At 36.3% G+C, this 14229-nt stretch overlaps 1 protein-coding gene across 4 annotated transcripts in view; it reads left to right on the top strand.

The window, feature by feature from the left end:
* The first annotated feature begins 42 nt into the window (after positions 1–42).
* The window catches only part of DYTN (dystrotelin), a 71619-nt gene continuing 57432 nt past the window's right edge, over positions 43–14229 (top strand). For 2 of the 4 annotated variants that reach the window (XR_014586201.1, XR_014586202.1), the window contains exons 1-6: positions 43–3919; positions 6009–6083; positions 11055–11143; positions 11818–11889; positions 12213–12376; positions 12954–13065. Coding sequence is in view for 2 of the 4 variants with exons in the window: in XM_083842281.1 (XP_083698407.1) it covers positions 3841–3919; positions 6009–6083; positions 11055–11143; positions 11818–11889; positions 12213–12376; positions 12954–13065 (591 nt within the window). In the remaining 2 variants the exon portion in view is untranslated. The remainder of the gene's footprint in view (positions 3920–6008; positions 6084–11054; positions 11144–11817; positions 11890–12212; positions 12377–12953; positions 13066–14229) is intronic. The other 2 variants (XM_083842282.1, XM_083842281.1) reach the window with 2 other exon arrangements.

The raw sequence follows: 14229 nt of genomic DNA, 5'->3' as shown, positions 1-14229 counted from the left end.
TTGTTCTTTACCAGTAGATACGGACAGAATGAGGAAGGATGCTATCAGTAATTTTTATAAACCATACCTGGTTTGTTTCATGGCTTATTGTTCTCCAAGATGAGAAGAAAAGTTAACTTCTCTAAAACATATTTGAATTTATTTTTTTTTTCAGTGTGGAATATGATTTGGCAGTCCTTTTAACATTTGATTTCTTTTATTCTACCTGTGGAAATACTACTTTAACCGACTGGGCATTTCAAACACCAACACTGCACAGCTGTTAATGAGAAATGCATTGCAGAAACAGTTCATATCTAAGCAGGCTTACTGGACTTCTGAGTCACTACTTGAGACCACAAATTTCATCTCAGAGATTTGAAAGAGAAAGACAAAACAAATTGTCTTGGATGTCTCTTATATCCTAAATTATTCTAATGAGGTGTTCCTTGTGGCCTGGAAAGAAAGGAAATTGGGATCTTTCCTCAGGGAAGCATAACAGAATGGGAACTGAAATTTCTTGGTTTTTGCCTAAGAGAGAAAGAATGAATGAAAATAATGGGAAATCTAAAATATGGTAATATATTCAAAGTTGGTTACATAGTGATAGACTTATGGAAAACCCACAATTGTCAATACATGACTAAGTAATTTCTGGTACATGTTTTCTTTGAAGTTACTGAGTAATGATGCATATGCAGGATATGCTTAGCATTGACTAATTCTACATTGAGAAATGAATGAAAAAGGGCCTTAAGATAAATAGATATATCTTTAAAAAGTTATATATATATTTTTCATATTTTGGCCTACTGAAGAGTATGTAAGCTTTTTGGTTGGTCAGAACAATCCTTATTCTAGGACATTATTGCTAGAGCTTACTATTTCTCTCTTCGTGTTGTTGCAGCAACTGCTATAGTATGCTGCTTTCTGCGTTAGTGTGCCAGCTTCCACCTCCTTTTCAGTCTCTATAGCAACACTGTTTCTCAGCAACTGGGAGACGCTTAGTAGAGACCCCCCAGTTTAGAAATATTGCACTCTAATGATAAGAAAAATTGTCTTTGAAACAAAGATCAAAGAAGTTTTATCTTTAATAATTCAAGATATTTATTACTAATTAATTAGCATTCTCTATTTTGACTGCTTAGACAATTACCTGATACTTTGATCTGGGCTGTTGCCAGGCATTTGTTGTGAACAACATTTGTTTAAAAGCAAAACCTTTAGAACTGTGTCTTGAAGTCAACATTTAAGTGCTATAAAACTACTGGACTTTTCTGATGGTGTTCTCTGACTTCTGGCCCTTAGTAAGTAGCTGAGATAAAGGTAAGCACCATTGCTGTGTTTAAGAGGAGACATGACAATTTCAGCCTTTGAACACAATATAGGATATTTTCACCCTTCTCAGGAAACAAATGTAGTTTATTTTATGCATGTTTCCAATGTTGATCATACGTTGTCTGATTTCGAAAGACGGCTTCTCTGATCAAGTCAATTGGTCTGTTGAGTTTTCTGCCTTACTTCATCTGTTTTGTATTTCTCTGTATTTAACTTAATTATGTAGTATGTTTAATAATGCATTTTATTTCCTAAGGTACATATTCTGAGGAGCTGTATAGACAAACAAAATATGTCTAAGTAATCAAAGCATGTTACTTTTATTGCACATTCCAAGAGGATTTTAAGAGTAAGACTATTCTTGTTCTGCACTTAACAGTAGTTGTGTTAATGGGATCAGAGTTTATAATTGTATAATTTCTTTCCTGTACATTTGGAATTAATTTTATAATTCTTTTTTGTTTTGTGGAAGTGCTCTTAAATATTAATAAAGGGCAAAAGTAGACAAAATACAGCACCCTGGCTGAAATAGTGTATCAGTGAATATTGTTAGTTCAGATGTGATATTTTGGTAGACAGATGTTTTTTTATGTTCATATTGCATTCATTATAAAGTAGGTGTGCTAATGGTGGAGTAGATCCATCTGATTTCGTCCAAACATTCCTATTGCAGTCAAGATCTGGACTCTTCGTAGAGTTTTCTATATACAAATATAAATTGTATATATGTTAAGAATGCTTTTCATAACTTTTTACAGGCAGGGTTCATGGGTATAAAACATCCAATGTTGTGATGTTGCACAATGACAACCAGTTCAGTAAAAAATATAAAGTTTAACTTTGAGATCCTGAATACTGTAGTACCAATGTGTTTATCTATATGGCTAATTGAAAGGGCAAACATTGCCTTGTACTGGATAGAGAGCTTGTCATCTTACAGTATCAAGCATTAATAGATTATGCATGCTGTTTAACTCAGTGAAGTCAGTGGTTCTACTCTTATTAGAGTGAGCAAATTGAATTCTTATTTAAGTAGGTTTAGACTGTGTATTTTTACTTTCACATTCTCGCTTTATTTTGTGCCTTTGGTAAAGAGACAAAAGGAGGAAGAAAGAGGCAAGTGGTGTCTTCGTAAGTCTGTCTTTTAGCAAATATGCAGAGTTTAGATTGCTAAACGTGGCTTTCACTGAACACTTATGTTTAATTCCTCGTTTAGGATCTTCTGATTTCATTGATTTCTCTACATGGATTTTTCTGTCAACCTATGCAGAAGCATATACTGTTGCCCCCATTTTAGGAGTAATTATATAAGCAAAATTTCATGCCTAGATAAACGTTGGGCAGAATTGCAATCTTGTAGAACTCAAGGTTGAATCCAAGCTTTAAACCTTAGAAAGGAAGAAAACAGAAGGATAGTGAAAAAGAAACATAGTGGTATTTCTTTCAAAGAGGGACTTCAATAAAAATTGTGGCATTATAGTCTGTAATGAAGAAATAATAAAAAGCAAATTTATTATTGCTTTAATTTTTTTTTTGTTTCAAATATTTATAGGTTATTTAGAGACTGAAAGACAAAGTTGCAGCTTTCACCAATTAAGATGGTGAGCAACACCCTTATGATAGATCCAAGAATTATAGATGACTGAATATTTATCCTTGATAATTGTCTAGTATTCTGTAATGTTTATGACAAATGATCAATGACTCTCACTGGAAGAATGAAGTGAAAGTTCAGGTAAGTATAGTTTTAATACCAAAATCATGGTTTACATTTCAGATAGTTTCCAATTATTTAATTTTTATTTATTCTATCAAATCTCCTTTTTTTATACTGTAAGGCATTTTTTTGAGTCTCATGTAACGTAAATCTGTTACACATAGTGTTTTTCAACTGTAATATGAGCTGACAGTTACTATACTGAATTCATATTTATATTTTTATGTTTAAAAATATAATGTAGCCTAGAACGTTAATGACATAAGTCCTGAGGGAAGAATTTGTTACTGTTAATATCAGTGACACAATTACTTTTGTTTTCAGAGGTGCATAAATAAGTAGATTCATGGTTATGCTTCCTTTATCACTTCCTTCTCAGAAGGAAGTGATGTCTGCTCAGCTTAACCCTTCAAGTTTGAGAATTTTAGAAAATAGACTTGTAAGCAATTGTAATCAATGGATCTTGGGAACAGTCTGGTGTAAAGGTATGCTCTATCTATCCTGAAATTATACACTATGGACTGTGTAGTAATCCTATATGTAAACACTGAGTAGTGAAAGATCTCATTTGCTGTACTTGAAACTTGAAACTTTTTCCCTTTCATACAATTTTGCAGCTACTGGAGTTACCCCTGCTTTATCCTGAGCAGATATCATGCAATTTTCTGGAGTTTCTCTGCACCTGACACCAAAGCTATTATGTTGTTTTATGTAATTCTGTTTAATTTCATCTTTGAAATTCATCCAGTAAATTGTTCGGATTAAAAGGTTTGATTTGAATGGTTCGATATGTCTCTGTCTAGATAATGTGGTTTTACACTGATTTGTTTCATTATAGAATGCCTAATGCCATCTGTCCATTTCAGATGGATCCAGACTTGCAGGGTAAGGATTATTCTCTCCTCTCTCCCCCCCCCAACTTTTCTCAAGAGATGTTTCTGTGTCTGTTTGGACAGAAACTAATGAATTGTAAAGAAGTCATACCACTTTTGGAATCCCTGTGCTATAACATATAAATTACATACACAGCTGTGTTGCCTGTGGTTTTGGATCTGTTCTGTCATCTTCCATTGCCATTACCACCTTGACTCATGGACTGGTCAAGCTCACAAGGGTCATGTTTCCAAATTTATAATTTATAATGTTTTTTTCACATGTTCTAGAGTAGGTGTGAAGGATAGCTATACATTCCCTTTTTAAGTGTAAAATCTTGGGTGATACTTCATCTGCTATATAACAAGTAGTGCAAAATGCAGAACAGGTAACTAGCTGGAAATGCCAGGAAACAGTGCACTCTTTTCTATATGTGTAGGAATTCTTTTGTCAGCTTCTCAACAAGGGGCGTTTATGAGTCTTGAGGTAAAATTTGACTCACTGCAGAACCAGCTGCATGCAAGTTTTCTGTCCAAGGGGGAAGTGCCATCCCTATGAGAAATGAAAGTGTTTAGTTGTTCTGTGCTGCCAAAAAGCCTCACATAAATAATAATCCTAAAATATTTTGATTTAATTTGAGCTTTTTTTCTTTGTCTGATATTTACTTATGTGCTCTTGCAAGGTAATTCTGGAACTATCGCTTGACTGGCACAAAATGCCTTACTTTGAGGCCACATATCATCTATAAGGATGAGCTTGAATCACAGATGTAGTGAAAACAAGAGAATAGCAGATGGCTATTAAAACAGACTCCCTCCATTTAGAAAGTCATCTTGCACATGGAAGATGTTCAAGTTGGATCATGTGCACATTTCTAACATTTGTATTCCCTCTTAGAGAAGAAAAATAAGCATTTGGGACTTAATCCATAGCCTATGGAAAACTGTGGGAGTCAGTCTGTTCCTTTCAAAAAAGCTTTGGATCAGGTTACTGAAGAAAGAAAACTGATACTGCGTGGAAGTAAAAACTCATTTTTCACATTGTATGACATGCTATACTACATCTCCAAATAATATTACAAAACATAATGTGACAAGAGCAGGAGTAGACAGATGGTATGGCTGATAGAGCTTATTTCTATATCCTAAGCAGCATCTGGGAAACAGCAGAGCCCATAATTTGCTGGCTATTAACATTAATCTGGCACATTCGTGGAGAACCATTGCACACAGATTGGACCATTTCCAGACTAAACAGGTAGAGAGTTTTGTAAATTATTTCTACTCAGTTGTGCGTATTTGTTGTTTATCTTTGATCTTTATCAACTGTGAGTAACTCTTCCTCCCTGAACTACAGCAAGAAAGCCTCTGAGGGCAGGAGGAAAACCATTAAGTCCCTTTGTAGTTACTAAAGCTACTGTGATCAAGCCTTTTTTTTCTGTCGTAAAGTTCTGAGTATGTGTGTAAAGTAGCAGTTATAGGTCAAGTTCTGAAGCCCTTACTTCGCACTCAGAAAAACATGCTTTATTGATGTGAAAGTAATGAGCTGAAGTCATTTAAGGGCATAGGATTTAGTCAGGCAGCTTGAGTGGAATTACTAAGCAGAGATGTCAAAAGCCAGTTGCTCCGGTAAATTGCTTATCTTCTGAGAGAGTCCCAGATGTTGATCTTGACAGAAAATTTGTTTAAGGCTTGAAACAATATGCATCCCAGACAATAACCCTGCTGTGCAGACTGACAAACTGTTCCTTGTAGAAAAGCATCTCTACTCTGATCAAGAAGGTGTTTTGCTTAGAAATATTATTTCAGTATGATCTTGGCTAAAAGCATGCAGGTCCATGAGTAGACTTGATTCCTGAAGAAGCAGATGTGCTTTCTGTGTTAAATATTATTTGTCTGACTCATCATGTCACTGATCATAAGACCATTTCCCCACACAGCTGTTGGAAAAAAAAGGACATTTTCATTTTTATCAAAATTTAACAGAATTCTCCTTCAAAGTGTTGTGGATTTTGATTAAGTTCAAATTTGATTATGTCAATTTTCCTTCTTTTTCCCTTTTTCCCATGAACCTCTCTATTGTAATGTGTTTCCTTTCACAGAGGCTTTCAATGAAGTTCAGAATTCCGTCTACAGAACAGCCCTGAAACTACGCGCAGTACAAAGTCTGTGCCAATGTTAGTAGATGAAGAGGATCTCATACTTTGACAGGGAGAGGAATCCGTAAACATTCTGTGTTGCTGTCACCATGAGTTATTATGCTACTTTGCTCTCTCATTTTCCACGTGAGAAACTCAGAGTGCATTATAAACACTTAAGAGCCAGATTGTAGTTCATATACAACTCAGTTTTTACCCACTTTTGAATGTCAGTGGAAATGCATTATTAAAATTCTAAAGGCATTGGAGAACTGAGGTATTGTTACTATCTACAACATTGGTACATAGACATCACTGGCAATTATGAATCTTTATCTGTATATTATTATACTTGTTAAATGTCAAATTCTTGCATGATTTATTGGAAATAATCATGGATCATCAAAATGCATTGACAGGTGCTAAAGTATTAATGAGAATTATTATACTATAACATTATAAGTATTATAATGGATATACTATAATATAATATTGCAAGTATTAATGAGCAACATTATAAGTATTAATGTGAACAAACTAAAGTATGATATGCAGAAAACCCCTGCCTAGCACTCATTCCCCTTGGGTTTGAAATGAGAATTCTGTGCAAGCAAAGAGCTATGGAACAAAGCCCTGGGCACCTGCCTTGTTTTGAAATTACTGGATATAAATTCTATATTGAGAATGGAAGTCTTGATTTTTCCACTGGAAAGAGTCTGTTGATAAAAACTCCCAATCATTGCCAGTGAGGTGTTTAGAATAGCATGGGAAAGATGACAAATTTGTTGGCCCTGGCCATACTTATTAGTGTTTGGGCATGCTCCTCTATGAACATATTTAGTCTGATTTCAGCCCTGATATGGTAAATCTGCTTGGTGCTGTGTGTCACAGCATGGAGGTTCTAGCTCATACAGACAGTGGTTTTCATTAGCTGTGTTGCTTAGTCCTCCGTGTTTCCTTTAAGTATTCATAGCAGCTACCCCAGTTACTCTCTTCCTTGAACACTGCTGACCAGAATTGCACTCAGTTTTCCAGATGGAGATTTGCCAGTGTTTTGCACTGATACTTTCCCATCTGCACTGGAAAGGCCATTAGTGACATATTCTAGGTTCTTCTCTCCTTCTTCTGCAGCCTTATGTGGACAGTGGTGGGAAATGAATACATGCATAAACTCCAATCTTTTTCTTCCAATGTTAATTCTAATTAATCATGACTCTGTTGTACTGGATGTGACCTTTAAGTCATAGCTCTTTCTTCCCACTGGTTATTAGTTATGGCACATTTTATAATATGGCCTTTATGCCTCTTTCCTTGGCCAAATCATCTCCCTTCTCTTTGTATTTGGCATGAGAAGAACCCTGCATCAAATTACAAATTGATTCCATAGTCCTAAGTGAGCTTTATTTTAAGTGCAAAATGGTGCATAGTTTTATAGTATCTCTCTATACATAGAATGTAAGCTAGGTCTATAATTTGGATGCCATTACCATGCTGTTTTCCTCTATAATTCAGATGCAGTTAATCATGCTATCTCCCTTCCCTTCCTAACTATTCTAAAATCACATCCAGACAATTTTAGATGAGTCCTTTCTATCTTAGTAGCCTCACAGGTTCTGCTACATCATAAACCCACCAAGACCTTTCCCAGTTTATTTCCTTTTTATGTCACATACTGTTTTAGATTTCGTTTTCCAGACTTGTCTTAACTAGGCACTTTTAATTGGGGAAGAAAAAAAAAGTCCACCTTCCATTCAAGAGGAAGCAGGGATCCTCATTTGTTTCTCCCTTTGTTTTCCCACAGTGGATTTGATTGATGTTTCTCTGATTTAGCACATCTTGTCTAGTGAACAGAGCCAGAGGAAAAAGCAGATTTCTCTGAAAGTGCAGCAGCTCTTTGGAATGCTGAAGGAACTGTTCCAAAGGGCAAGATTAGAAAAACCAGGCCAGGTAGATCCAAGAGCTGCCAAATTCACATTGAGCCTACTAAAAGCCATGTTTGACAGGTGAGAGGAAGCATAAATATGAATCCATCACAAAGTACTGCTAGATCAAGTCTGTTTCTACTATTCTTATGTCATTTCTGTGTGAAACTCTCCTTTGTTGACGGTATTTTGCTTAAGTTACACGCAGTGAGAGTAGTTCAAGTATAGGAAGATGAGGCACAAAGCTTTAATAGAGGAACAGTGGTCAGATCTTTCCAGACATACCAGGAAATCCAGATGTCTGCCTGCCCATACTAACTTTCTGTGAGCAGCTTTGTACAAAGAGTGCCTCTTCTTTTGGCTGCCAAAGTATTTTGATACTGTACAGCTTGTAGACCGTACTTTTCTCCTGTATTGTTTGTGAATAATTAATTAGTTCACTAAAGGCAAGATTGGTTCATGACTGTATCAGATTTAAAAGAAAAGGTTAAGTTCATTGTTGAGTTTATTCACTACAGATAGAATTCATTCCCTCCTCCATCAGAGGAGAGCTTTTTACTGAGAGCGTGAGTATGATATAAGTGGTCTGCAGGACTTTGTCTTGAATTACTCTTAATTATATGATCACTGCAATTTAAGATCCCATGTTAAGAACTTTTTGTACTTATGAGAGTCAAGGCTAAGAATAAATGGGTGTATTTCAAAACAAGCTAGAATCATTAAGAGTGCTTTGTAATTGGTGTGCTATAAGTACCACCCCAGGGAAATCATTTACAAGAATGTTCTCTGCAGAAGAACTTGATCAAGAACATCTATCTTGATCCTTTTTTCTGTTTTCCTGGGACAGTGTATCATTTTCTTCATACTATAATGTGTTTTTTGAATTTTTTTCACAAAGGTGTTTTTTTTTGTTGTTGTTTTTGTTTTTGCCATGCATATAGGATAGAAAAAGCATCTTATGCTTTTCTTCTAAGTGTGTTTTCTCCGCAGAGTGCTGTTCTCCACTGTTAACAATGGAAAGTGTTTCAAGGCAAGAGTATATAGGGGCTTTTCCATGTCTGTGTGGTTGTTTCCTTACATGCTTATTAAAGTATAAGGTATACAATCGAAAACCTTTATGAGTTTTGAGAGTAGCTGTCACAGATACATTTTTACTAAGTTTCATTAAACAGCAATGCCTAGTGAATATTCTGTGTGTATTCCCTTTGTCTTCCAGAAATATTTAGTCTTATATAACTTTAATCTTGGATTTTCTTTTATGAAAGTTCTGGAAAAACTAAATATATAATTGAAAACCTAGAAACTTTTGACCAACAATTTCCCAGATAGATCATACTTTGGAAGCTATGTTACAGCTTTCTGCAATTTGCTCTGTAACAATGCAGTTTAGTTAAAGATTCTTGAAGACAAATTTATGTAACAATATTTTAAAGTAACACTGCTTTGCAAAAGTGATATTTTAAATATAGAATATCAAGATTTTCTGATTTATGGTTTCCACTTAATATGTTTTGTCTTCACGTAAAGAAGCTTTTTTCATTTGGTGCCTATGTCGCAAACTTGGGTTCTAAATTAAGGTATATTCTTTGTGACTTGCATTATTTAATGGCCAAATGAAGGTCCTTCTCCTGCTTATATCCTTTTGATTAAATCAAGTTGGAATGAAATTAAAGGAAATCAACCCAAGAGTTGCTCAGGGCAGGTCTGGGGCCACAATGAAGCTGCCTGATGATATAGTAGAAGAAACACATTGTAGTCCTACTTTTTCTTTCATATTTGGGAAGGCTTTCCACAAGTGAAGAGTAGTATTTTTTTTTTTCTTTAAGGCAAGTATTGTAAAAGTAAATTTATATCTTAAGTGAAATGTGAGGTCTTTGAAGGAGATACTGTCTTTCTGTTTTATAATTGCATGGTATCTCTAACAGTTAACATTGTAGTCATGTTCAATGACAAAGGGTCCTAGACATAAAGTATCACTAAAATGCTACATCAGTTATATGCATACAAAAGGATATGAGATTTGAAGTTGTCTTCCAAGGTAGCAATATTTTTTCTTAAGAGATTACATTTTTTACATTATTGGTGAATGTAGTGTAATTTGTTTTATTTTTCTAGATCTGGAATGGGTTATATCAAAACTAGATCTGTTGCAGGTGCCTTAATTGCTCTTTCAGGAGACACTCTGCTTGCTAAATACAGAGGTGGGAAGTATACAGTTTTATATACTGCCTAAAATACCAAATGTTGAGGAAAACCTACATTGAATTTTTTTAACTTTAAAAGAGAATATAGTTTTGCCATGCAAAAAGTACATTATGTCAACTGCTTTCTTGTAGGGCTCATGTGGAAGAATACTTTTTCATTAATGTTCATATTCATCTTTGCATAAACAGTCTCAGAAAAAAGACATAATACAGCTTAAGATTGCAGAGCTCAAAAATGAAGGCCAAGTTCTTTTTGCCTAGCAAAAACAAACAGAAACACCCTGGTTTTAAATTTCACTAGAGCAGAAAACATATTTATATATTAGGTCCTGGATTTTTTTTTAGTCCTTTTAACACTAGACAAAAAATGCTTAAAGAGCTAAACATAACGGACGAAAGCGGCCCAGTGCAATGGGCAGCACAAAGATTTCTGCCTGAGTTAAATACTCAAAACAGAGAACAAATGGACCATAAGTGGCATATTGGCCTCATATTCTCCCATTGCACATTATTTATTTCCTTTCAAATTACTTGGAATTGACAATTCACAATTTAAATAGGGCATATCTTCTGTAAATTTGTTTAAATGTATTTCTTACAGCCATGGAAATGAGTTTAGTGTTTCCTTCATCCTTACCAGTCTTACCTGCCATGGATAAGGGATCACCATAATTTCTTTGCTTTCCTCCTCTTTCCCCTGCCAGTAGGGGAAAGTGTTGTTACAGCAGTCACTGAGAGCCTGCATTAGGTAGACAAGTAAATAACTTTTTTGTGAGGCTTACTTGGTAGTTCACAATTATCATGCACATAGCTTGAGAATGAGTAGCTAGAAGACTCTTAAGGCTCTGCTAGGATTCTAGTTTCTTTCCTCTGGTTATTTTCAGCTTTCTTTGAGTTTTATGCTGTTCCTGATGGGAAGAAGGCCTTGATTACCCGTAGTGCCCTAAGAAGCCTGCTAACAGACTTAAATCAGGTAATGCCACTGCAGTGCTCTTAGGCAACAGGTCTTGTAGGGGGGATTCTAATCCAGGAGAAAAACACACATGGGTGATGTGTTTCATGTTTGATAACCTTATGGGACTGAAGTCAGTAGGGTACTGTGTGGACGTAGGGATCTGCTATGCAGAGTAGGTAAAAGAATAAAACCCTATAGCTCTTCTTAGTCTGAATAATGCCTGGCATCAATATGTCTGTACATTTATTTTGCCTGAGCTTAAAGGTCCTGGGAACAGCTGCATGCAGCTGTTGCTAATGCAACTCCTGACTTAGATGTCTACTCAGTAGAATAGCTTGCAGTTGCACAATAATGCCTTAGCATACAAGTATTTCCAGCTGAACTGGTGCTGAACACGGGGTCTGAAAATGACCCCTGAGATTCAAACCTACTGTCCTTCAGTATTCTAGTATGGCAACATAATGTGTTGATCCATTAGAGTAAGTGAGCTGGGAGCAAATCATTCTGACACATGCTGAACTCTCAAATTGCACACTGGTGGCATGAATTTGAATAGATTTTCTTCAGAATAGTACGTAAAGTGGTGTTTCTATCGAAGCTTCACCACCTGTGTGCTGTCACCATCTCAGCAGAGCATGATAGGAACATCTGTTTTTTATTGAGGTGTTTCTAAGCCTTTCTTCTTGATGCAGATCCCAGCCATTGTGGGAGAAAGCTGTATTCTGTCTTGTGTGGAAATTGCTACTCACAGCTGTTTCCAAGGGGTGAGTGAAATTTTGATGTCCTGGGAAATGACTTTGAATGTTGCTGGTAAATTAAAATTGCAAGTGTATTACCATGTGGCATACACCAATATCTACTTTTAAGGGGCAGGGCTGTTCATCAGTCTTGCAGTATAGGGGGATTGATACCTACAGATACTACTGAAGACTTGCATTTATTCCAAAACCTTTGAAACCCAGCAGCATTTTATGTGAATGAAAAAACATTATACTAGCAATATCAGAGCTTTTATTAGGAACTGGAGATGAGACACCATTTTTTTTTTCAAGGAAATGGCTGAACTTGAGATGTATATTTTTTCCAGGTTCTGAATTCAGCAATTGTTGAAGAAAAATTCTTGTCCTGGCAGAGATCAGAGCCTGCTCTTCTGCTGTGGCTCCCTACATGTTACAGATTATCAGCTTCAGAAACAGTTTCTCACCAGGTTAGATGCAGAGTCTGCAAGAATTTCCCCATTACAGGCCTCAGGTATGTCAGTAATTACTGTAGTCTTTAGCATCCACATAAATAGTTCTTACTATTGTTTGCATACTCTGAAGGCTATAACTACTGTATTAAACAATGAACATTGTACCGTTAGTCTTTTCTCACTAATAGTAAGCTTAGAATGTTAGGGTTTTTTTTGTTCTGTCTTTTTTTTTGCATTTTTAGCTCTTTGTATAGTCACAAATCATACATCAATAATGTAGTAATATTACATTTTCATAAGAGCAGTGGATAGACATAAGCTGGTGCATAAGAAACATGAAGGTGTAACTGCAGTCTCAAAAATTATACTAGAACAGGTGTTTCTTCCTTGGACTGAGTTTCAATGGAGCAAATTAATAATATCAAAATCGTGAGTGGGTTCTGGAGATTAGTCTGTTGTCGTTTGGACAAAATAACTCCTGCATTCAAAGAATGCTAGTGAAAGTCCTTGTTTAAAACAGAGGTGCTTCTCTGCACTTCAGAACCCAGGGATCTGGACTTCTAGTAGTCAATCTCACTTTTACACCAAGTTCTCTGTTGCAGGGAAATAACCTAATCCTTCTGTTTACCTTCATAGGTATCGCTGTTTGAAGTGCCTGAATTTTGACCTTTGCCAAGTCTGCTTTTTCACTGGCTGTCTCCGCAAACCACATAAGAGGTCACATCCTGTTGTGGAACACTGTGTGCAGGTGGAGTCCTATTGTACTGATTCATTTCCCTGTTCAGGTTCTTTATGTGGGCAATTTGGCAAGAGACTCTTGAACTATACTGATTATAAAATTATGTACATATCAGCCATGGTGCCCATGAGACATTAGTATTATTCCTCTGGGAACAGTGAGTCAGGGAAAGGAAAAAAGGGGGCTTCTAACTTTAGGAATGTTCTGTTCTGAAATAACTGAATGGAGACATGAAATGTCATAGTGTGAGTCCTCTTCCCAGACTGCTGTATGGCAGATTTGCCTTTTGCAGCACTTCCTTACACTGGTGGAAAGGTCCTTCAGTATGTCCCAGTGCTCCTTCCTCCCAATGCTACCGCAGAATCATTCAGAAATCAATATTCATCCTGAAGTTGTACTAACTCCAGCATGAAACTTCCTTTGTTCTAGAGATTTTCAACTTTATTGTAAAACTTGTAGATTCATTTGTTTCTGTCAGCTGGGGACACAGCATGAAGAGCCAGCATAGGCCCAAGTAAGCTCACCTACTTGAGCTCCATCACAGGGGCAACTTGTGCTTTCATTGCTCCATAGATGGACTTCAGCACTGGGAGACTGTGTCTGCTTAAATTTTCACGTTGTCTGTACCAGGGAGTGGGTTGCTGAGAGGGGATTTGAAAAGTCAGCACTGTTTTACTTTACTGTGCTGACACCTTGTGGTAATGTTATTACCATATTAAGAAACAACTAGGGTGCCTGCTGTGTATTTTCTTGTTTTCCTGTTCAGTTTGTCAGGGTTCTTCCAATGTTCAGCACCTATCAACTCCTGGGGCAGAAGTGGTTTGTGTCCTCCCATAAAACAACTACAGAGCGTAGCTATACATGAGCCTGGCACTGCTGTGACAAATTGAAGTATGGTTTTCACTGTACTGTGCAAGAGGAGAACATGAAACACAGAAAGCTGTATACATTAACACTTCTTACAATTATTAAAATTATTTCTTTCTGTTGATGAAAGGAGAACTTAGGTACTAGTTGGACAGAATTCTTGTTGTGCCTTTGAACTTTATCATTGTAATTGCCAAAACCTTGTATTAAACATTTCCAGGTTACCTGAATTTGTCCCAGACAGTGTTTTGCTTACATACCAGAATTGGAGCTGATCTTGCCTGCGGTCCTTCATCATCATCCACT

The sequence above is a fragment of the Anser anser genome (assembly GCF_964211835.1).
Source record: "Anser anser genome assembly, chromosome: 6".
In the NCBI taxonomy this organism is placed as follows: domain Eukaryota; kingdom Metazoa; phylum Chordata; class Aves; order Anseriformes; family Anatidae; genus Anser; species Anser anser.
This window is presented reverse-complemented; position numbering and strand designations above follow the sequence as displayed.